The sequence below is a fragment of the Ostrinia nubilalis genome, chromosome 9 (assembly GCF_963855985.1).
Source record: "Ostrinia nubilalis chromosome 9, ilOstNubi1.1, whole genome shotgun sequence".
Classification (NCBI taxonomy): Eukaryota; Metazoa; Arthropoda; class Insecta; order Lepidoptera; family Crambidae; genus Ostrinia; species Ostrinia nubilalis.
In genome coordinates, this window is record NC_087096.1 from 5724854 (window position 1) to 5749637 (window position 24784).

The following is a 24784-nucleotide window of genomic DNA, read 5'->3' on the forward strand; positions in this document are numbered from 1 at the left end:
TTATAACGAATTATTTGATCTTTAAAACGCAACTCTAACTTATACGGTTTTAATAATCCACCGTGTGTTACGTGTCACCAGCTTACACATACATATCGGTTCGTAGTTCGAAAACGGTTCGAGATAAAGCTTTGAAAGATTTGAAGTCGGGTTTTTTTATTCGACTTTAATTTATGAGATATAAAACATTGATGTAGCTTAAATATTTACAAAGATACAGATGTGTAAGCTGGAGACACGGTACTCCAGCTCGCACATAGTTTTTTGATCGTGGTTTTAACAGTATTTGAGCTAAAGTCTTGAAAATTGGAAAGCCTACTATTTGGATTCGACTGTAATTTTTGAGGTATAATACATTATCGTAGCATAAATATTTACGAAGATACAGATGTGTCAGCTGGGGACACGTGTCCTCAGCTTACACACAGAAAACAACTCATAGTTATGAAGTTCTAATGGCTCTAATTGAATGACTGAGAGGTTTGATGACTCTAATTAGGCTTTTATTGATGGTATACTTGGAATTGCTCTAGGGCCAATGAGGAAGTTGGAGACATTCAGGTCAGTTTGATTGGTGGTATCAAAAACTAAGCAAAATGTCAATGCATAATAATTATTTTTTGTTACTTTGTTGTGTGATGTTTGCACCGTGATCAAAGTGAACTTGCCCCCGGGCAAATATGATGTTCAAATTGCTAGAACACGACACAACCTCGGTTTATGACTCCGGCTTGTGTTGTTATGTCAGCCAGCAAGCCAATGTCATTGCTGTCAAAGTGTCAAATACGATGATATTTCCGTCACTTCTTCTTTGTATTTTTGGTGTTTTTCTTGTATTTGATTACAAAGAATAATGGGATTTGCATCATATTCGTTTTTAATTGTGTATATTGTGCTAAGTGTTTAGACAGTGTTAAAATGACATTATTATTTTTGGGGTTGCTTTTGTGTGGGGGCTTTGGCCTCGGGTCTCCTGGCGATGCTGGTGGAAAGGTGAGCGCGACGTGAGAGTCACGTCGATTGCGTCGCATTGATTTTGCGATTATTACGTTATGTTCAGGTTGAGTGCATTATTTATACTTATTTTAGGAGAGCACAGAGTTGTCTCGTGCGCTAGACGACCGGCCTCTGTTGTTTGCCACGTTAGGAGGCGGCATGGTGGCCGTCGAACCTGTAGCGGGCAATATTATATGGAAACTGAAAGACGGTTAGTGAATTTATACTATTTACGCCTAGCTAATTAATGAAATCTTTTAAGGGATACATTTATTTTCACTGTTAACCAACCAACCAAAGTGAAAAACTTTAATTCATTGTGTTAACAATCTACTGAACTGCTACACATGGTGGTGTTGATGTTTTTCATCCACACTGAGCAAGCTCTTGTATAAGATTAATTCTTTTTTTGTTTGATTTATCAAGCTAGAAGCTATATTTAAAGAATCTATTATCTGTTTCTAAGGTGTGTATCTTTACAAATATTAATTTATCGACTTTTGTGTAATTAATAACTATAATATGGACATTAATACTAATATCTGGACATACAGGGTGTCCCAAAAACAATGGATAACCCTGTAACCATCGATAGGCCTCGCCATGGTCTCCCTAACGTCCAATTTTGACCCCAGTAAAAATATTACCGTTTTCAAGATTTTTAAGTTTTTGTGCATTTTTAGAAAATTGCCACCTGCGATTACTTTTTCTCATGCCATTAGTACAAATGAGGATACTTTTCAATCTAGTTTTTTTCCTTATCACAAGGAATAGTTGGGCTATCAAAAGAAAATATTAAAGTTCGACAAACTAGTTTAAAAGTATGAAAATTTTAAGAAATTGCAGAGAAGAAGGAAAAATTAATTCATTGTCTTTCACTTTTGATCAGCCGTCGTGTAAAAAAAATGTAGGAAGACCATCGTGCCCATTACCTTAAAAACTTCCTTGGTTAATTGAGATTCTAAAAAGGTATCACAAGCCTATGTATTCTGTATTATTTTTATCTTATGGCTACTTGAATAGCAACTAGTATGAAAACTGCAAAAATGAGTTTTTCTCGTAGTAGTTAAACTAAGACTGCATAGTGGCATTAAATACAAATGGATAATTTTTAGCGTAGGAATTTTAATAAAGCAACATTTTATCATCATCATCATCATCATTTCAGCCATAGGACGTCCACTGCTGAACATAGGCCTGTACCCCAATGATTTTCATAATGACCGCTTAGTAGCGGCCTGCACCCAGCACCTTCCTGCTTACCTTTATGAGGTCGTCGGTCCACTTTGTAAGTGGACGTCCTACGATGCGCTTTCCGGTACGTAGCCTCCACTTGAACCCTGTTGCCCCATTGGCCGTCCGTTCTGCGTTTTTGTGATTACTTAATTTTTGTTTTAAACCTTATAAATGTGCCTATAGACAGATACCCGTGATAATACACGGCTCGGAAACGTGGATTTTTTGGACAGCGTGCTATGGAAGGGGCTTTGCTCGGGTTTCTTCACGAAACTGTATCAGAAATTAGGAGATCCGTAAACGAACTAAAGTCGCTGACGGATCAGCAAGCTGAAGTGGCAATGTGCAGGGCACAGTAGTTTGCAGAACTGAGGCAGCAGGGTTAAGGTGGAGGCTACGTACCGGAAAGCGCATCGTAGGTCATCCACTTACAAAGTGGACAGACGACCTCATAAAGATAAGCAGGAAGGTGCTGGATGCAGGCCGCTACCAAGCGGTCATTATGAAATCATTGGGGTACAGGCCTATGTTCAGCAGTAGACGTCCTATGGCTGAAATGATGATGATGATGATGATAAAATGTTGCTTTATTAAAATTCCTACGCTAAAAATTATCCATTTGTATTTAATGCCACTATGCAGTCCTAGTTTAACTATTACGAGAAAAACTCATTTTTGCAGTTTTCATACTAGTTGCTATTCAAGTAGCCATAAGATAAAAATAACACAGAATACATAGGCTTGTGATACCTTTTTAGAATCTCAATTAACCAAGGAAGTTTTTAAGGTAATGGGCACGATGGTCTTCCTACATTTTTTTTACACGACGGTTGATCAAAAGTGCAAGACAATGAATTAATTTTTCCTTCTTCTCTGCAATTTCTTAAAATTTTCATACTATTAAACTAGTTTGTCGAACTTTAATATTTTCTTTTGATAGCCTAACTATCCCTTGTGGTAAGGAAAAAAACTAGATTGAAAAGTATCCTCATTTGTAGAAATGGCATGAGAAAAAGTAATCGCAGGTGGCAATTTTATAAAAATGCACAAAAACTTAAAAATCTTGAAAACGGTGGTATTTTTACTGGGGTCAAAATTGGACGTTAGGGAGACCATGGCGAGGCCTATCGATGGTTACAGGGTTATCCATTGTTTTTGGGACACCCTGTATAATATTTAATACTTATTCTTATTATGTAGGTAATATGACATTCTAAGACAATTATTTATGTATTTAATTTTTGATTTTATTTGACTGATTTGTTATCGTTTTACTTGACAATTGTACACAATATTGACATTTTTAATTGATATTATTTGCACGATTGTACCTATAACTTGTTGGCGCGTTGGATTTTCTGTAAGCCTTCAAGCAGCCTTCTAGAATAAATAAATAAATAAAAAAAAAAAAAAAAAATGCTTTAATACATAAATAATAAAAGATAGGTAAATGTTTCAAACTGCGAACAGTTTGTTCAATCATCAGGGTATTAAGATATCTAAGCCATTGGTCTTATCTGATTAAACTGACACTAATTCAACATGAATGGAAATTATTTCTTTCCAATGAATTCTAGAATGAAACAGATACATCCAAAAGTTATAAAAAAATAATTAAAATGTTTATTCAAGAATAGAATACTACAGAAACCTATAAAAAATTGGAAAAACTGAATGAATTTTTTAGTGATTTGATGAAATGCATACTTTATTAATATACCTAATTAATACAGTCATAGTAAGCCTTAAGTTGGCTTAGATAAAGGTGAAATCAATAATTCTGTCATTATAACTGTAGTAGGATGTAATAAAATTGCAACAAATACAATGTTGCATGCAGGTCACATCACTCAATAAGTAAGTATGTACAGTTCAATAGATAAGAGACTTATCTCCGCATGGTGTGTCCAACACATTATCTGCCTAAAATGCACCTGGTATGTGTCAAATATATCAATACCGAGTAATAATTAGGTTTTTATCTGAAACAACGCTGGCAAGTAGATAGATCTAGAGTAAAGATTACACTCACATGGCCTAACACATGATTTAACTGCATTTAATGTGTAGGCCGACTTTTGGAAGGGTTTTGGTTTATCTATTATCAAGCTTTATCTGTATAAATGATAAGGGTATAGTGTAATTTGAAACTGAAATAACTTTGTAAAACAACAGTGTTTTTTTATTAACATTTATTTTTGCCTATTTTAAAATAAAAATTTAAATATCATGTTTTAGATTACATTGGGGTATGCTGTAACAAATTACAACGAAATAGTAATTTCATGGAAAAAATACATAAAAAAACTCATTTACATAATTTCAAAGTGTACTGAACTGCATTGAAGGCCAAACACAAAGTCATGTTGTTTGAAAATCTAATGATATTTTTTTGGCTAACTATTTTTGTATCTTATGTCTTGTATTTTTTATTACAATGCGTGTTCTAAACAACAATGAGTAGGCAAACTTAACGTAACATATTTCTAGAAGCCTTTGGAAACTTTCTACCCATCACAATACACGGAGCGGCGCAGGCACCAAAACGGAATTACTAGTAGATTTGCTAAGCATTATTATACTCAGGTTAAAAGAAATACCCATTTAATTGTTTTCAAGTGATAAACTTGATTATGTATGACTGATTGCGTCTATCAGACACATATTTCCTTGAGGATTAATGCTCTATTTATAAAAAAGTCACTAGATACATGTAACAAAGCAAAAAAAATTTTTTAAATATTACTAAGAAACTTACTGATTACTGCTAAGTATTTCAATAAATAACTAACACATTTGCATCTAAGAAATGTTTATCAGATTCATTTTGTATAGTTTGAAAAATCGCACTTCTTACAGCTAGATAAGATGCCACTGTGATTAGCTTCAAGTGCCATCATCTGCATCGTCTCTACACTATTTACATAAATAAATAAACACGATATTTTCTGTTTTAGAACCAGTAGTAAAAGTCCCCAACCAACATGCAAACCTCATGCCTCAGTTTCTACCGGACCCTCGCCATGGGTTCCTATACATGTACGGTCCGCGAGGTGACCAGCAAATGCTTAAGAAACTGCCTTTCACCATACCAGAGCTGGTGGCAAACGCCCCCTGCCGGTCCACTGAGGGTATACTTTATACAGGAAAGAAAAGCGACACTTGGTTCATGCTGGATCCCTTGACTGGATCTAGGGAACATGTTTCAGGTATTTTTATTTCCGGTTTTAATACTGGCGACACTGTTTTAGTTTGCCAGTGAAAAAAAATAATTATTGTAATTTTTTTCTTATTTCGATTTCTAATGCTGGCAACACCATTTTAGTTTGCCAGTGTAAAAAAAATGTATTTTTTTGTGGTATGTAAGTAGGTGCATATTGTTATTTTAATTTAATTTCAGGTTTCGACAAATCGAAAATATTCAGCGAAAATTCGAACACATGTGAACCAGACAAAAAGAGGGGCATTTATGTTGCTAGAACTGAATACAATATTCTGATGCATGATTCCAAGAATACAAACCAGAAATGGAATGTGACGTTTTTTGACTACACATCCCATGCAATGGGGAAAGAAATGCTCAATGACTATGGTAAGTTCATATTTTTAATTTTTTACGTCTAATACAGGGTGTAATATTCTCATAATTATATCTTTTTTTTATCTCTAAATCATTTAAAACTACAAAAATTCTAGAAGGACATAGTGCTAAAATAGTGAATAAATACAGCCAAATATTGGTATCCGATGTGACTTATCTTAACTAAAGATAAACATAATAATGTGTAGTTTATAATCCCTAACATAGATTTACGTGAATTCAATTACAACTCGATTCTTATCAGTGATATGCCACGGTTTTGTTGTACGCTTATGTCGTTGCGTAAATACGCCATGCATAATTACCTCCTTCTGCCATGCGTAAAAATTGTTTAATACATTTTTATGTCAATTTTAACTATTGTTATGGAAATAGTGTAGTAGTAGTAAAAATCACTTTACTTTTTATAATGTGTTTTGTCTAGCACTTATTACGACGTAGCCGACGATAAGCGTTCTAAAAAGACCGTTGCGCATGGCAGAGCACGCGGTCCTATTTCATTCAAACAGGTCTCCAAAATCCTGGCCTCGTGGACTTTTGAGGAACTAACTTAAGCCATCCTGTTTCTTAGTCAAGGAATGATCAGCTTAATGTTTCTCCATTAGGTATATCAATGTATACTTTCGAGAGCAGAGAGCTACTATTTCTGCAACATACTAACTGGAGCCCCTAGTAAATGCTTTATTATCTGTCTTGTTTTAGGCATAATACACTTTGCATCCACTTCAAGTGGTCGGCTGATGTCTTTTGACCGCAAAACCGGGGACCTAGTCTGGTCTCACAACTTCGAGACGCCTGTGGTAGCGACCTATCTGCTCGACAGAGAGGGCCTTATCTCTGTCCCTTTCAACTCCATCGGGGACGATACGCTTGACCACATCATGGAAGACGCCACTACTCTGAGGGATGGTCAAGGGATTAAGAACTCTAATATTGAGCTATAGTGAGTTTATATTCTACTAACGTAACTGTTTAATAAAGATATTAGACACCATGTCGTCATCAGATTAATACTGGTGTGAAATCTACGCACGATATAACACATGGCCATATCGTATTTATAGAATTATGCTAACTTATTTACACACACGCGCTGCAATGTACTGCCCTTGTGAATAATGGTACAATAGTTAAAATGAAATAAATAATTTGTTTGCTTTGTCGTGGATCGGAACTAATGCTTTTCACATGGAGATTCCGTACTTATTCGTTTAGATATTGAATTAATTTCCATATAATTTAAATAAGCATTTACTTCTTCCACAGTCCTACGCTTTACGTAGGAGAGCACAACCATGGGTTGTACGCTTTATCGTCTTTAGTGGACAAGAATACTATAACAATATCGACGGGACACACGCAGCCTTTGCTCCTCGAAGGCCCAGCAACGGAAAGCGTGTCCAACGCGGAGAACAAATACGAACCATTCACGAATGTGCATTATAAACTGAACGATTTAAATCTACACGTCGCAGCTCCATACTTGTTGTTGGGACATTACAAAGTTCCAGAGCTTACTACGTCGTGGTCTCCAAAACTGCCTAATTTGAACCTTATGAACGAACGCGAGTCGCAAACGAATGGCATCAAACTCATCAATGGCCAAGTGCACTCTACCACAGATAATGATGTTGAGAATGAAACCAATTTGAAGTCAAGTTCGATTTCGGTGTCAGTACAAACCGAGGAACTGTTCGAAGCTCTGAACTTCAGGCCAGATATATGGTACAAGCAAATGAATTTGTGGCTCCGGCAGCAAGAGAATACGGCTTTGAAGCTGGTGCTCATTATCCTCGTCGGGCTCGTCATTATGATGTTTTGGTATCTGCGCTATCAGGTAATTAATCTTGATTATTGCCTTTCTATGTACACATTAACTGTAATTACATAAACCGACTTGTCGATCGAACAAATATCTATAATTTTTATGAGTTTACATATTTATTTTTTGCAATTACATAGAGATAGTAATTTATAACATAGTTATTTTTCCATAAACGAAATACAAACGTTAGGAATTGACTCATAAATGTAAAAAAATCCATTGGATTATTCGTCACTAACTGAAAGGTGATCTGTTGGTAACGGTGCGGTACTATTACAGTGTCAGCATTATCGGAACTGTATAATGTTTCAGTCCTGCATTAGCAATGCGGGGCCCGTGGGGGCGTTTTTATCGTACGTTCTCTGTTTCTGTCTACATTATTGTCACTATCCCTTAAGAGCGCTTTCACATTTAGGCGATTTAGGAGCGCGACAAACGCGCGACAGACGCGCTGCCGAAAATTGTATACTATGTGACAGCTTATGCATGCCTTCACATTATAAAAACGCCGCTGCCGCGCTGCTGTCGCGCTACTAACGCCCTATTGTAAAAGCGCTCTAAGTATGTACGACTTAACGCACTCTGTGTATGTAAACTTCAAACCTATGTATGTAGTATGTACGCTTAAAACAATACATTGACGCGTTTCTCCACGCACGTCTTTCAGAATGTCACACATTACCCTCGCTTGTTTAACATTCTTTGGATTATTTGTACCCATGGCAATTTCCTTCGGTTTGCTCAGATGGTTTGAGATAAAACAGCAAAAGTATATTTGCATTGATTACGTAATCCATTTAAATTTAGTTAGGTGTATTATTTAATTGTAACGTTACCAACCAAACCACCTTTTCATGTGTATACCTTAATCCTTGGAAACAGTTAAAACGATGTCTTATAATTGAGTAGCGCATATACAATTTAAATTAACCACATGTGTATAAGTCACGTTTGTAGAAATGTATGTTAATGCATATTTCGTTTGATTAATTACTTAGTTTCAAATGTTTGCAAAATAGATTAGGGTACTTATGTATGTCAATGGCATGCACATATTATATGCGCGCGTCCGATAGCAGAAATAATTAAGGCGATTAGAGTCCTCAATGACCTTGGGCGTTTGACCTTCACGCCGCGAGCAACACCCGCGTACCCCGCACCAAAAACTCCGATTTGACACCGATCAAAAATACACGGGCATAGGTAGATACAGAATAGAAGCTCTTTCTTCATACATTACTGCCTATTATTTTAAACTTAAATTGATGAACCTTGATGTCGGTGTCATTTAACTCAGGCGTAAAGGTATTTAATAAAAATAACAAAATCCATGAACATTTTGTACGGGATAAAATTTTATTTCATTTTTCGTAAATTTTCTAATGCTTTTGTCGGCTCAGTCGTTCTCGAAATTTGAACAAACCCGACTTTATTACAAGCTTTTATTTAGCTTGCAATTTATGATGTATGTAGGTAATTACATAAATGTTTGTTCGGGTGGAATCTTGCAAGCTGAATTAGTTAGACCAACTTCCTGACGACAACTAGGCTAGATCAAAATTTCAATTATTTGTCCGTCAGACAGATAATTAGAAAATATTAGACTCATATTTTTTATTTTCTTTCATAATTAAATAATAACAGTGCTACATCGAGTTGAAATGGCGCGATACGCCACGCTTGAGTAGAATTTTTACTCAAATGTGACGTCACGCGACATTTCAACTCAATATAATACTGTAATTATTCGATTCCTTATAGAAAAAATTAAAAAATATGAGTCTAATATTTTCTAATTATCTGTCTGACGGACTAAATAGAATTTCGATTTCATTACCCAGTCATCATCCCTATTGGAACGCATTAGTACCTAGTATTGTCTATGGCCTAAAAAAGCAAATGTTTCTGCTTTTGTCTATTGTCATTCTCTCTGTGTCACTTATGAAGAATAAACTGAAAATGTATTTGTCTTTTTATTAGAAATCCTTCATCAATTGATTGAGTTAAAATTTCGGATATACATGTAATTCGGGTGACAATGCAATATTGTGATGACATGGAGCTGATCTGATGGTAGAGCTGGAATGCCAGTGGCCCCATAGCAAACTCCGGGATTAAACGATTCCATCGAGTTTAGGCTCGTTTGATTTGTATTTATTTATTATTATACCTAAATAATTTCATTACAATTTTCTAAAAATGCACAAAAACTTAAAAATCTTGAAAACGGTGATATTTTTACTGGGGTCAAAATTGTACGTTAGGGAGACCATGGCGAGGCCTATCGATGGTTGAAGGGTTATCCATTGTTTTTGGGACACCCTGTATAAGCAAGTACCTAATGTTATGTATGTACGCTACTTTGAAAATCATGAGTCTTCAATTCTCTAAGGTAAACTGCAGGGTCTGATGATGGAGCTGGAATGTGGCCATAAGAATAGGCTAGTTTCTTAAAAAAAACTTTTGGTCCGTCAATTTTACATTATCAAAAAATATTGGACACAGGATATTATTATTTGTCAATTAAACAAGTAATTACGAAGATATGTTGCGATGAAATTCCGCGTGACGACACAAATCGCCACATTTTTAAGCATGCCTTGACGTCATGTGCCTCATCTTCTGAACTTTGGTGCGCTTCATCTCTTTAAATTTTCATAAGTTTAAAAAAGTGAAAAATACATTTAGAGTTTTTTTTTCTGGTAAGTTCACCGACGGACTAATTCAAACTCTTGCTACTTTCTTGCTTTATCCACAAAACATCCCTATTCTTCGAAATTATTACGATCTACAAACGGAAAATCTCTGCTACTACGCCGCAGTAAATTCCCCATCATAAATAAAAAGATTTTTTTTAAAACAAGCTCTTGTATGCTAATAATTTTGGTTTCATGACATGCTCCTAAAATTCATCACCTAATAAGAGGATTTCAGTTTTTATCTGCGAAATTTTAATTTGGATACTGATTGCAAAGGCCTAGTAAATAAATAACGTAATAATTTTTCTACTTGTATTTATCTAGTGCAGTTGTTTTGGAGTCAATTATAGTTTTTTTACACTAATAGATTCTATTCAGGTAGAAAATAGCGTCTGAGCGCGTCATAATTCAATTGTATCGTCTGACTGCACGTACTCTATGAACAATTCTGACATAAAATCTATTGTCGAACAAAAGCTGGGTTGCACCATCTTACTTCAACTTTGACAAGCGTCAAAAGTCTGTCTAACTCCATACAAAAAACACCGGTTATCGCCAAAGCTACGGTCAAAGTTAGGTCACGTCAGGTGGTGCAACTCAGCCAAAGAAAAAATTCATTTTGATCGCTAATGTCAGTTTGCAGCGAGTGACACAACCTCCCCGTCTGAAGGCCAGCGGCCGACTGCCGCCCGCACCCCGCGAAGGCCCCCTCAACAGCAAAACGTTCGGAATTTATCAAAAGTAAAATTTATGAATGAAAGTAATGTTCGATTGAAAAACGCAACGTGTCATTTAAAGATTAAAAAATTCCTAATCTATTCGTGTAAAAATCTTTTAAATTAACATAGCCGTTTTGGAGGAGTAGGGAATTTAAGTAAAAAATCGATGTCCCGTATTTATTTTTTTAATCCAAAACAAAGAGACGTAGCGAAAATTCAAACGTCACAAATGTAGTCCTTGAACTGTTGTATAACATATATTTTTTTCAACTATTTCTATCCAGTGGTAAAAGAGGAGTAGGCTTTACAAAATGCCCATTTGGCGCGGATTGAGGACTCTAATCGCCTTAAAGTACCTATTACATTTTAATATAAATGAAAAGTGGTGTTTTTAAATAATTATAGCTATCGATGTCCAACGATAAGACCGTTGAATGCATGTTTTATCTTCTGTAAATAGCTTGTATTGTTTGGTGTATAATATTGTGTCGGAGTAGCCTATCTATTCATCTTTAGATATGCATCGTGTGCCTGGTTCTATTTAGTTAGACATTATGTTATGTTATGGAGTTAGCTCTCAGCGTTTAAATTTAGTTAGCAGCATCGTTTCATAATACCAGCTTTAAACAATATCTGGCATGCCCATACTTAATCATTAGGTCTACGACAAATTAATTAATAACCACTTCAGCCACATAATCAGTTATGCTATTGATTAGTAGTTCGATAATTCTCATTCGCCCGGCATTCTAATTAATAAATAATTAAACTGTGTAAGATTGTAATTTGTTCTGAATTCTTTTTTTTCCATGGGCCTAATTTAAACATCTATCATCATTTGCATGATTGAATATTTGAATTTAGAATTCAAATATTGAGATGCTCATTTGTTTTAACATTGTTTTTTTTATCACGCGTGTTTTATTTTTCAGGCTCGAGAATTTCAACAGCTCTCTCAAGGAGGTTCTCGCAGCTCGAATGTGTCTACGTCATCGAATGGAGAGATAACGGGATATTTAGAAGAAATAGGTGAGGGTGAAGTCAGGATAGGGAAGATAAGCTTCCACACAGATCAGGTGCTGGGCAAGGGCTGTGAAGGAACCTTTGTTTATAGGTTTGTAAAGTGATTTATAGTATTTTAAACTGTGTGATTCTTTATTATACTGTAAAAAAATAGGAGCTGGGATATAAGAACCAGATTTTAAATTAGAAAAAAAGTCTAATTGAACTGCTAAAGTCAGGATTCGAAAGGATAATTATCATGATATAGGATAATTATCATGATAATAACAGATGGATAATTATCGGTAGATAATAACAAATAATGCGCTCGTGAAAATGAGTCTAGTAGTGGGTGTTAATCAACATAGATAGTTATAAAACCTATCTATTTAGCTCCACAATGATCACTATTTATCTATTTTCCAAGCTTCATGCAATAAACGATGGATAACTTGACAACAATCGGCAACCAAAAACATAAAGCAATATTCGCAATCAGAATTTCTTATGAAACAATATGTAAAATGTGTCTTATAACAGTATACTGTTGATAATTATCCGATAATTATCATGAAGCGTAATTATCTAATCATAATTTCGAACCCTGGCTAAAGTGAATTTATGTGTAAACAACAAATTGATAGATTGATTGAATAGCTTTAGATAAAAATGTTTATACTGCAATCCCTTCATACCAGTTCATCAACGTTGAATGAATATTTTCAGAGGAACATTCGACAAAAGAGACGTGGCGGTCAAGCGTCTCCTGCCGGAGTGTTTCACGTTCGCCGACCGCGAGGTGGCGCTGTTGCGCGAGTCGGATGCGCACGCGCACGTAGTGCGGTACTACTGCACTGAGCGGGATAAGCAGTTCAGGTAAGGTTTCCCAAAATAACTAAATCAGTAAAACAATATTATAATCCTTCGTGTTCGTTTGTGTAAAAAAAGGGTAAACAAAATCGTTATAAACGAATATAGTTCTCTTAGCCATCAAGTTGCGTGTCCAATAGGGCTCATAAAATGTAAACTTACGTATAGATTATGTAACATTATTTTGCATTGGCGATTCTTACTGGGAAAATAATATGGTTTATAAAAGAAAATAAGTTGACCATAAATTGTAATTTAAACAAGATTCAGAATTTGGTGGTTACATATTGCTTTTTTAAGGTACAATCAATCAGTTATTATTTATTTTTTCCAGATACATTGCTTTGGAGCTCTGTTCCGCAACATTGCAAGACTATGTGGAGAAAAAACTGAACTTTGAGTGCCGAATCGATGCCGTTGAGGTGCTCAGGCAAGCCACTATGGGACTGTCGCATCTGCATTCCATGGATATAGGTATTATTTTATCTTTACATCTTTATAAATTAATTTCTTGATGTGATAACTTAAATTATTCGTTGTAGGAGAAATCTGGACTGTAATTTTAACTCTAAAAACTTATTGTTGTTCGTTCGTTTCAGCCAAATGACGTCCACTTATTGTAATCTGTGAAAATTAAGATAATGAATGCGTTTGGTGGAAAATAGAAATTAACGTTTAAAAGCAAAATGGCGATCGCTAAGCGGTAATCGCTGTCACTATTAAAAAAATGAATGAAACACGTCACTGTTGAAGTTAGCAAACGTTGTCCTCACCGAAAACTGCCGTAGCAATCGCCATTTGGCTTATAAGCGCTTACAATTTCTTTTTTCCGCTAAACGCACCCATTGTAATTATGGTGGGTGTATGAGCGCAAGTTTTAGCGTAAGAATTTAGTCGTTTGTATGACAGATGGCACGTTGCATGCCTTTCCATCGCCTCTAATTTAAAAACTAAAATGATTTTTTTTTAAATGTCCATCATTTTCTTTCAGTACACAGAGACATAAAACCCCACAACGTGCTACTATCGATGCCGTCCGGCACCGGTGAAGTCCGAGCCATGATATCCGACTTCGGTTTGTCCAAGAAGCTGAATATCGGCCGCGTGAGCTTTTCTCGGCGGTCCGGCGTTACCGGTACTGATGGCTGGATCGCGCCAGAGATGATCAACGGGGAAAGGACCGTGAGTATGTTGTTTATTGTAGTCTTTCAGTACACAACGAGGTCAGAGCCAGTACACAGCGAGGTCCCAGCCAGTACACTACGAGGTCAGAGCCAGTACACAGCGATGTCAAAGCCAGTACACAGCGAGGTCAGAGCCAGTAAACGGCGAGGTCAAAGCCAGTACACGGCGAGTTCAGAGCCAGTACACGGTGAGGTCAGAGCCAGTACACAGTGAGGTCAGAGCCAGTACACAACGAGGTCAGAGCCAGTACACAGCGAGGTCAGAGCCAGTATACAGCGAAGTCAGAGGCATGATATCAGACTTCGGTTTGTCCAAGAAGCTGAACATCGGCCGCGTGAGCTTCTCCCGGTGGTCCGGCGTTACCGGTACTGATGGCTGGATCGCGCCAGAGATGATCAATGGGGAAAGGACCGTGAGTCTGTTGTTTATTAGTCTTTCAGTACACAGCGAGGTCAGAGCCAGTACACGGTGAGGTCAGAGCCAGTATATAGCAAGGTCAGAGCCAGTACACAGCGAGGTCAGTGCCAGTACACGGCGAGGTCAGAGTCAGTACACGGCGAGGTCAGAGTCAGTACACGGCGAGGTCAGATCCACAAAAATCTTAATCTCAGTCCCCAATTATATGAAATCCCTAGAAATCACTTTCCACTTAAGTACCCCTAGAGGTTCGAAAGGCTGCTTCCACAGTAACAATTGATGTAAATTATTAATTATTTCCGCAGACGACATCCGTGGACATCTTCTCGCTGGGCTGCGTGTTTTACTACGTGCTGTCGAGAGGGCAGCACCCGTTCGGTGACGTGCTGCGGCGGCAGGCCAATATACTTACTGGGGACTACAATTTAGACTTATTAGAGTAAGTAGCGAGGTACATAGTTTATTATTGCATTCTTTGATTGTCAGTAAATATTTAAACTTCTTCTTCTTTTTTGATGATGTTGGCAATACACGTCGAGGTCGACTTGATTTGTGCCATTTTCAAGTATATAAGTGATACAAGTTACAAAATGAGATCAAGTAATGATATTATGAAGGATGATAGATGATACCCCTTCCCACCCTTTGAGTCTCTTGAGACAACTTGAGAGAACCAGAAGAATCACGATGCACTGTTTTGCTTCACTTGCCCACACTCATGCACGTTCACGAACACTCAATGGTTAATAATCCACCATTATTACACATTAAAGTCGCCCACACACGAATTTGAGGAAATAAAACAAAACCGCTAACATAACGCTTCAGATTCCCGCCAAGAAGTCCATATTTAAACTTCCATTGTACCCTACCGGATGGCGCAAGTACACTATGCGGGAAATTGGTCAAGACATAATGTGAACACCATCTCGGTTACTTTCTCCTTCCCCCACCACATACTTCGGTGTTCGGGCTAGCGCTTCTATTTGGACAATTTTCCGCATAGTGTAGTTGCGCCATTATGATGAGTGATTAACGTATTTTTAGCTCCACCTGTAACATATTACAGCTTTGTCAGTCTCTAAGGGTATGTAACCTCTGACACACTGTCACATTTGATACAGAATACTTTTCCGTAGAAATGTTTAAAAGATATACGTAACGTATGCATACTAAGGCTGAGTTGCACCACCTGACTGACCGTAACTATAACGATAACCGTATTTTTTGTATGGAGTTTGACAGATTTTTGACGTTTGTCAAAGTTAAAGTAAGATGGTGCAACCCAGCCTTTTAGTTCCTCCATGGAACCATAAAAAAGTTGCTTTTGTAGGAAATATTTACCTAAACATACTAAAACCTTATCATTTTGTCCCGCAGTAAGTACTTGCCCGAAGAAGAAGTCCTCGTAACGAAGATTCTAATCCGCGCGATGATATCTGCTCGGCCGAGCGCCCGCCCTCCGTGCGAGACTGTACTCAAGTATCCAATGTTCTGGGGCAAGCAGAGTATACTGAACTTCTTGCAGGTGCGTATATCACTGCGTTCAAGCTTTCAAGGGAATTTATACTTTCGAACGGTGGTGATAAGGTGCAATTTACCTTTAGTCTGCGCGATGATATCTCCGCGACCGAGCGCGCGTCCGCTCTGCGAGACCGTGCTCAAGTATCCCATGTTCTGGGGCAAGCAGAGTATATTGAACTTCTTGCAGGTGTGTATATTTTAAAGGAAAAATGGCTTGGAACGCTCAAGGGAATTTACACTTTCGTCCGGCTGATATAAGGTGTATTCTCAAGTGTATTGCGTCGCATAGGTGTGAACCTGCAAAGGCTGTTTTCACACGAACCCGCTCACTGTCTCCACTGCGGCGCCTTTGCATTAATCACCCTAAAATGTATATGGAGATTTAGTCTCTCCGCGGCGGCCATACAAATCCAAGGGAGGAGGCACCGCACGAAGTCGCTGCTGCTGCGGTGTCGTGTGTAAACTGCCTAACTGCGACATTTTTTGTAGTATAACATACCTCATTGTATTTTTTATACAAATTATTGTATAAAAAACATAATATTTTGTGTTTCCAGGACGTAAGCGACCAAGTGGAAAGCTGTTCCATCCCGTCCACGGAGCATCCACTAGAGGCTGGTGCACGCGTGGTAGTGCGAGGTGACTGGCGCGCGCACGTGTGTTCAAGCGTCGCGGGTGACTTACGCGCGCGCCGCACGTATCGCGGCGACCGCGCGGCGCACCTCATCCGAGCCATCAGGAACAAGGTCAGTGTCATGAAAGAACAAAAACTCTTTTCAACCTCAAAAATAGTGAGGCTGAGGCATTTAATATTTAGAGACAGGGCAGAACCTATGACTGAGATTGACGCTCGTATTCACAAACATTACTATGAGGTCTCACAGTGCGCGTAGACGCACAGGGTGACACACGAACCAATCACAGAGCTCTATTCAAAGCTGTGCGTTCGATTTGCTACTTCACTTAAGCAAGCATCGTTTGTAAATACGGGCGTGAAACTAGTTTCGACTTTTCGAGCTTTGTGTAAAACGGACCTTAGAGGCTTAGTTATCCCGCGTTGACGTGCGCGGTGACTGGCGCGCGCACGTGTGTTCAAGCGTAGCGGGTGACTTACGCGCGCGCCGCACGTATCGCGGCGACCGCGCGGCGCACCTCATCCGAGCCATCAGGAACAAGGTCAGTGTCATGAAAGAATAAAACTATTCCACCTCAAAAAAAGTGAGGTTGAGGCATTTAATATTTAGAGACAGGGCAGAACCTATGACTGAGATTGACGCTCGTATTCACAAACATTACTATGAGGTCTCACAGTGCACGTGGACGCACAGGGTGACACACGAACCAATCACAGAGCTCTATTCAAAGCTGTGCATTCGATTTGCTACTTCACTTAAGCAAGCATCGTTTGTGAATACGGGCGTGAAACTAGTTTCGAGCTTTGTGTAAAACGGACCTTAGAGGCTTAGTTATTCCCGCGTTGACGTGCGAGGTGACTGGCGCGCGCACGTGTGCACAAGCGTCGCGGGTGATCTGCGCGCGCGCCGCACGTATCGCGGCGACCGCGCGGCGCATCTCATCCGAGCCATCAGGAACAAGGTCAGTATCATGAAAGAAAAAAAACTATTCCACCTCAAAAATAGTGAGGTTGAGGCAATTAAGATTTAGAGACAGGACAGAACCTATGACTGAGATTGACGCTCGTATTCACAAACATTACTATGAGGTCTCACAGTGCACGTGGACGCACAGGGTGACACACGAACCAATCAAAGAGCTCTATTCAAAGCTGTGCGTTCGATTTGCTACTTCACTTAAGCAAGCATCGTTTGTGAATACGGGCGTGAAACTAGTTTCGAGCTTTGTGTAAAACGGACTTTAGAGGCTTAGTTATTCCCGGCGTTGACGTGCGAGGTGACTGGCGCGCGCACGTGTGTTCAAGCGTCGCGGGTGATCTGCGCGCGCGGCGAACGTACCGCGGCGACCGCGCGGCGCACCTCATCCGAGCCATCAGGAACAAGGTCAGTGTCATGAAAGAACAAAAACTATTCCACCTCAAAAATAATGAGGTTGATGCCCGTTTTCACCATCAATCCCTAATTTTTAAGTGACCCCTATGGTAACACATAACAAGAGAGGCTTAGTTATTCCCGCGTTGTCGTGCGCGGTGACTGGCGCGCGCACGTGTGTTCAAGCGTCGCGAGTGATCTGCGCGCGCGCCGCACGTATCGCGGCGACCGTGCGGCGCACCTCATCCGAGCCATTAGGAACAAGGTCAGTGTCCTGAAAGAACAAAAAGTATTCCACCTCAAAAATAGTGAGGTTGAGGCATTTAATATTTAGAGACAGGACAGAACCTATGACTGAGATTGAAACTACTTTCGAGCTTTGTGTAAAACGGACCTTAGAGGCTTACGCCCGTATTCACAAACATTACTATGAGGTCTCACAGTGCACGTGGACGCACAGGGTGACACACGAACCAATCACAGAGCTCTATTCAAAGCTGTGCGTTCGATTTGCTACTTCACTTAAGCGAGCATCGTTTGTGAATGCGGGCGTGAAACTAGTTTCGAGCTTTGTGTAAAACGGACTTTAGAGGCTTAGTTATTCCCGCGTTGACGTGCGAGGTGACTGGTGCGCTCATGTGTGCTCAAGGGTCGCGGGTGATCTGCGCGCGCGCCGCACCTACCGCGGCGATCGCGCGGCGCACCTCATCCGAGCCATCAGGAACAAGGTCAGTGTCATGAAAGAACAAAAACTATTCCACCTCAAAAATAGTGAGGTTGAGGCATTTAATATTTAGAGACAGAGCAGAACCTATGACTGAGATTGACGCTCGTATTCACAAACATTACTATGAGGTCTCACAGTGCACGTGGACGCACAGGGTGACACACGAACCAATCATAGAGCCCTATTCAAAGCTGTGCGTTCGATTTGCTACTTCACTTAAGCAAGCATCGTTTGTGAATACAGGCGTGAAACTAGTTTCGAGCTTTGTGTAAAACGGACCTTAGAGGCTTAGTTTTCCCGCTTTGACGTGCGCGATGACTGGCGCGCTCATATGTGCTCAAGGGTCGCGGATGAGCTGCGCGCGCGCCGCACCTACCGCGGCGACCGCGCGGCGCACCTCATCCGAGCCATCAGGAACAAGGTCAGTGTCCTGAAAAGAACAAAAACTATTCCACCTCAAAAATAGTGAGGTTGAGGCAATTAATATTTAGTGACAGGGCAGAACCTATGACTGATATTGAAACTAGTTTCGAGCTTTGTGTAAAACGGACCTTAGAGGCTTAGTTTTCCCGCTTTGACGTGCGAGGTGACTGGCGCGCGCACGTGTGCTCAAGCGTAGCGGGTGACTTACGCGCGCGACGCACGTATCGCGGCGACCGCGCGGCGCACCTATTGATGTGCCGTTCCCGAGAACGCTCTCTCAGCTGAGAATATTCTCGGGAGCGTTCCCGGGAGCGTTCTCCTAAGTGAGAAAGGTTGAGAATCATGTTTTTCTAATGGAAATAAACAAACTTTCTTAAGTAAAATAGTATTAAATTAAGTCAATAGATAAGTGTATATTAAACAATACACTCTATTTGCAATGAAAGGCTATATTCTCAGTGTTCCCGAGAATATTCTCGGGAACTTTCTCGGCAATATTCTTGACAACTGCACCTTTATTATATTTTATTTTTTTCGTCGTGAAATGCCGTTTTAATGATATCTAAGATGACAAAAATTTCTTTTTACACGTAATTAAATAATGTAACTGTCCATTTTTTCGCTCGCTTTGTAAGGGCCTGTTTCGCCACTTCTGGATAAGTTGTGGATAGCCTGTCTGACGGATCATTTGACACATTTTTATAGAAAATACGTGCTAGCTATATTGATCCGACACTTAGAAGAATAGTAATAGGTACTCTTCAAATCATATTATCATTTCAGCCATAGGACGTCCACTGCAGACTATAGGCATCCCCCAATGCTTTCCATGTTGATCGATTGGTAACGGCCTGCGTCCAGCGCTTTCCTGCTACCTTTACGATGTCGTCGGTCCACCTTGTAGGTGGACGTCCCACGCTGCGTTTTCCGGTACGCGGCCTCCATTCCAGAACCTTTCTGCCCCATCGGCCGTCAGTTCTGCGTACTATGTGCCCTGCCCATTGCCACTTCAGCTTGCTAGTCCGTCGGGCTATGTCAGCGACTTTGGTTCGTTTCAAAAAAGGTGACAAAACCTTGTTGAAGAATCATACACCCAATTCGCTTCTGAGCCATGTCTACAAGCTGTTTTCGATAGTCATTACGAATTGTCACGCTAGCAGGCTCGACGACTTTCAGCCTCCCGAACAAGCCGGTTTCCGAAAAGGCTTTAGTACCATATCATCAACAGCCCTTTACAGTCCACTGCTGGACTATGAGCCTCCTCCACTATAGTGGAGGGTTTTGCCATAATCTCCACGCTTGGCAGGCGGGTTGGAGATCGCAGTTTAAAAGATTGATGTTTTTCAGAGAGCGCTGCTGCCCATTCTCTGTAGTACCATAGTACCATATACCATAATAATATACGCAACGGCAGATTATACGGAATATCGAGGAGTATAATCAGCCACTTTGCGTTTGTGAACTATGAGAAAGCCTTCGATTCGTTTGAAACATGGGCAGTGCTTCAGTCTCTTCAACTGTGCCAAATTAACTATTGATACATTAAAGTGTTGAAAGGCTTCTACAAACACGCCACAGTGACAGTCCGTTTTAAGATCAGGACCCGAAACCTATCCAGTTGCAGCGAGGGGTGAGACAGGGAGACGTCATCACCACCGCCCTGGAAGATGTTTTCAAGCTTCTGGGCTGGAGCGGATTCAGCATAAATATCAACGGCGAGTACATAACCCAGACAGCAGACGATATCGTAGTCATGGCTGAGATCGTGGAAGATCTAGGCACAATGCTCGATGGCCTCAATAGAGTCTCTCAACAAGTGGGTCTCAAAATGAACATGGACAAGATTTAAAATGATGTCTAAAGACCGTGTTGCACCCACTCCTCTAAAAGTTGGAGACTCTACACTCGAGGTTGTTGACAATATACCTGGGAAAAACAGTCCAGTTAGGTAGGTCCAACTTCGAAAAAAAGGTCAATCATCGAATCCAGCTCGGCTGGGCAGCCTTTGGGAAGCTTTACGATATTTTCACGCGGCTTCTCCGTCGCGTCGCCACTCCGCTTTAAATCCACTTTGAATCCGCTTTGAATCCGCAAGGGTGGCAAGGGCCTTAAAACTCGGAGGCACACTGATATTCAAATACCGTAGCCGAGTCCTAAAGCCGCGGTACGCGTTCGCCACGAAAAGAGTGAGCAAGACAGCAATATCTCACTCACACGTTTCATGCCTTGTTTATAACGACTAGTCTTAATGCCCAGTTAATAAAATTTCGACGTTTTACATTACAAATAATATCACATATAAAAAACAAAATTAAAATTAAAACTAAATGTATTCTGTCGAGAACACTGAGAATATTCCCGGGAGCGTTCTCGGTTCTCGAGAATATTCTCACTGGGAATATTGCCGGGAACGAGAACTTTCTCAGCGGCACATTTCTAGGCGCACCTCATCCGAGCCATCAGGAACAAGGTCAGTGTCCTGAAAGAACAAAAACTATTCCACCTCAAAAATAGTGAGGTTGAGGCATTTCATATTTAGAGACAGGACAGAACCTATGACTGAGATTGAAACTAGTTTCGAGCTTTGTGTAAAACGGACCTAGAGGCTTAGTTATGCACGCGTGGTATTGCGCGGTGACTGTTGCGCGCACGTGTGTTCAAGCGTCGCGGGTGATCTGCGCGCGCGCCGCACGTATCGCGGCGACCGCGCGGCGCACCTCATCCGAGCCATCAGGAACAAGGTCAGTATCATGAAAGAACAAAAACTATTCCACCTCAAAAATAGTGAGGTTGAGGCATTTAAGTTCTAGAGACAGGACAGAACCTATGATTGAGATTGAAACTACTTTCGAGCTTTGTGTAAAACGGACCTAGAGGCTTAATTATTCCCGCGTTGACGTGCGCGATGACTGGCGCGTGCACGTGTGCTCGTCCGAGCCATCAGGAACAAGGTTAGCTTCCATGGAAAATAACCCACAGATCATAAGAAACCGATTCCTAAAAGTTACTTTTATTCTGGTCGTTGCGTTGGTAATGTCAATCTTAAAACAAACAGTTCCTCTGTGGTTGAGGAATCCGGTTGAAGCTCGCTTCTAGGTGATGGCCTGATCATAACTTTCCATCAGGTGAGATGCAGGCCAACGGCTACCTCGTTGCATAAAATCAGAGACTATAATACTACCCGCGGAACATTTTTATCGCCACCATTTGTCTTGACCTAATTTGTCTTTTTCCAGAAACATCACTTCAGAGAACTAGAATCCGAGGTCCGTGAGAAGCTCGGCAAGATCCCGGATGGGTTCATCACATACTGGCTCCGTCGGTTCCCGCTTTTACTACCACACGTGTGGCTCCAAATGCAACAGTTCCGCCACGAGGACATTCTCCAGGCGTACTACCCTCATGCCTTCACCTTCACCCGCGAAGACGTACCCGAACTAAACGATGACCAAGAGTTTGAGCCCTACGAAGACACCAACGAACTGTTCGTCAAAAGCAAAGTCTACGTCGACGAGGACCAAGAAAAACCCAAGTACTACAGAAACAAAGAATCACCCCGCAAGTCCGACTGGAGAGCGGAGGCGCGCGACTTCAAAACGAGACAGGACGACGTCAGACTGAGAGACAGGCACCATTACAAAAAGAAAGAGAAAAAGAGAGAGGAGATACCTGTCTGGACATTGCCGTCGCAGTGAGTGAGTGCACAAATTTTTATGTGATCAAACGTATACTTAATGTAACTTTGGTCTCTTAGATTAAGGAGATGGTTGTCCTAGTTTCGTCTGCTAGAGGCGTGATTCGCCGATACGGTATGGTTTCCATACCGATATTGAGGCTAGTGAGCTTTGTTACTTTGTTAATAAGGAATAACAAGATTTGCCATCTTAAATTTTTGCCCCAACACAACAGTGAGAACTACTGAGTATATTAAGCATAGTTCTAGGCCAAGGCCTTGTTTTTGGAGATCTCTTTTATCACATGAAATTAGATATTACCGTCCGCACAAATAATTATACTTGCACACGAAACGTCATGTATTATGGAGTGCAATAAATATGAACAATTGGAATAGGAGCAATTGGCCTACTATTGGTATAAGTAGATATTTTATACTGAATTTATTTATTTCTTTTATATTAATAAATTTTAATTATTACATATGACCACAGAGCCAATTTATCAACTCTATCAAGTATTACATTACTCAAAACAATTTTGTCAATTTTTTAGATGTTTTTCACAGTACACGCAATCAAATTATGTACTGGATGTACTTTTAATAAATTTATATTCTTGGTACTATTTAGTTTAGGTGAAAAAATATCTAATCACTAACCAAATGAAATGTTTTGTTATCAAATAATAAATTAGTATTTTTTAAGGTTAATAAAACATGACCCGGTTGCTGATAAGAGAATCTTCGATTTTTATATTGATGATAGTTTTTAGTTCTACCTATGAACTTTTTTTGACACAATGTTTTCCTATGTAAAATAGGAGACGAGACATTATTTACTGTAATAAATGTTAAGAAATGCACTCATGGTAATAATGAATGTTCCTTTTACTATTAATTGTAACATTTTATTCTGTGTTAGTAGTAGGTACACATCACAATATTGTATAAAATGGTTTATATTAATCCACAATTGATTTTTGTTACATTCACCATGTTTGTTTAGCATGTAATCTTAATGACATTCCTTGTAAGTTTTAATTGAGATATTATAATAAAAATGTCGATTTGAATTTATGAATGTTGGTGCTACAAGTGTCATGTATAAAAGACGAAAGAGTGCAAAATTAGGTTAATTACTTTAGTTATTGTTTAAGTTTACTGTGTAGACGCACATAAGTCCTTAATTTATTAGGTACATTTCGTAAAATATTATAGAAAAATTTCTAGTTTGTACATAAAAAATAATGCAAACCGTTATACAAATTTTATTTATTTAACAACTGGAATTATTGTGCCTTGTGCCCCACGGTAGTCTAGGTTGTGTAAGTCATTAATTAAGATTTGGTTATTGTGTATTATTTGAAGATTTTTAATTAATGAAACACCCTATTAAATTGACTTTGTTAGATTTACACAATATGTTGTTTTATGGTTCGAAAGTTGTATGAATGGAAGGATGAATTGTGCGTGAAATGGTGGAATTTTATTTTTCATAAAATTCACAAAGTTTAAGAAGTAAAGACGCAAGTAAGATGATGATAATATTTAACCTTTGACACTGGTAAAATGCAAGGCATATTAATAAAATACATTTATTACCGTTACTATATTCATTGGATTTTTTTTTGTAACTATTTAATTTGACTTTTAACTATTAAAATATCAATTCATGTAAATACCTGATGTTGTGAGGCTCCAACCAGCACAAGATTGTTGTAAATGATGTGTGTACTGATGCTCAAACTGTTTGTAGGTATATTTGTAATATTTTATGGAAAGTAAAACAATCACATTCATAAATGTGTTTTAGTTCTGTTCTACCTCATAAATTAGAGTAAGGCAATAAAAAATCTAAGAACATTAAAAGGCGATACA

At 39.3% G+C, this 24784-nt stretch overlaps 1 protein-coding gene across 1 annotated transcript; it reads left to right on the forward strand.

Annotated features, from left to right (window-relative positions):
- The first annotated feature begins 780 nt into the window (after positions 1-780).
- On the forward strand, positions 781-23308 carry LOC135074482 (serine/threonine-protein kinase/endoribonuclease IRE1). The gene is made up of 14 exons (XM_063968775.1): positions 781-993; positions 1090-1207; positions 5190-5441; positions 5633-5824; positions 6536-6776; positions 7100-7670; positions 12009-12190; positions 12805-12954; positions 13283-13422; positions 13940-14130; positions 14856-14989; positions 15931-16078; positions 16632-16820; positions 22467-23308. Exons 1-14 carry the CDS (start codon positions 919-921, stop codon positions 22923-22925), a joined length of 3042 nt encoding a protein of 1013 aa, XP_063824845.1. The 5' UTR covers positions 781-918; the 3' UTR covers positions 22926-23308.
- The last annotated feature ends 1476 nt before the right edge of the window (positions 23309-24784 follow it).

Bases quoted from the DNA above. Each gene is read 5' to 3' on its own strand.
- LOC135074482 (XM_063968775.1), top strand. From the start codon at position 919: ATGACATTATTATTTTTGGGGTTGCTTTTGTGTGGGGGCTTTGGCCTC. The intron at 7,671-12,008 runs GTAATTAATCTT...TTTATTTTTCAG, and splicing joins TTTGGTATCTGCGCTATCAG to GCTCGAGAATTTCAACAGCT. The intron at 12,955-13,282 runs GTAAGGTTTCCC...TATTTTTTCCAG, and splicing joins GAGCGGGATAAGCAGTTCAG to ATACATTGCTTTGGAGCTCT.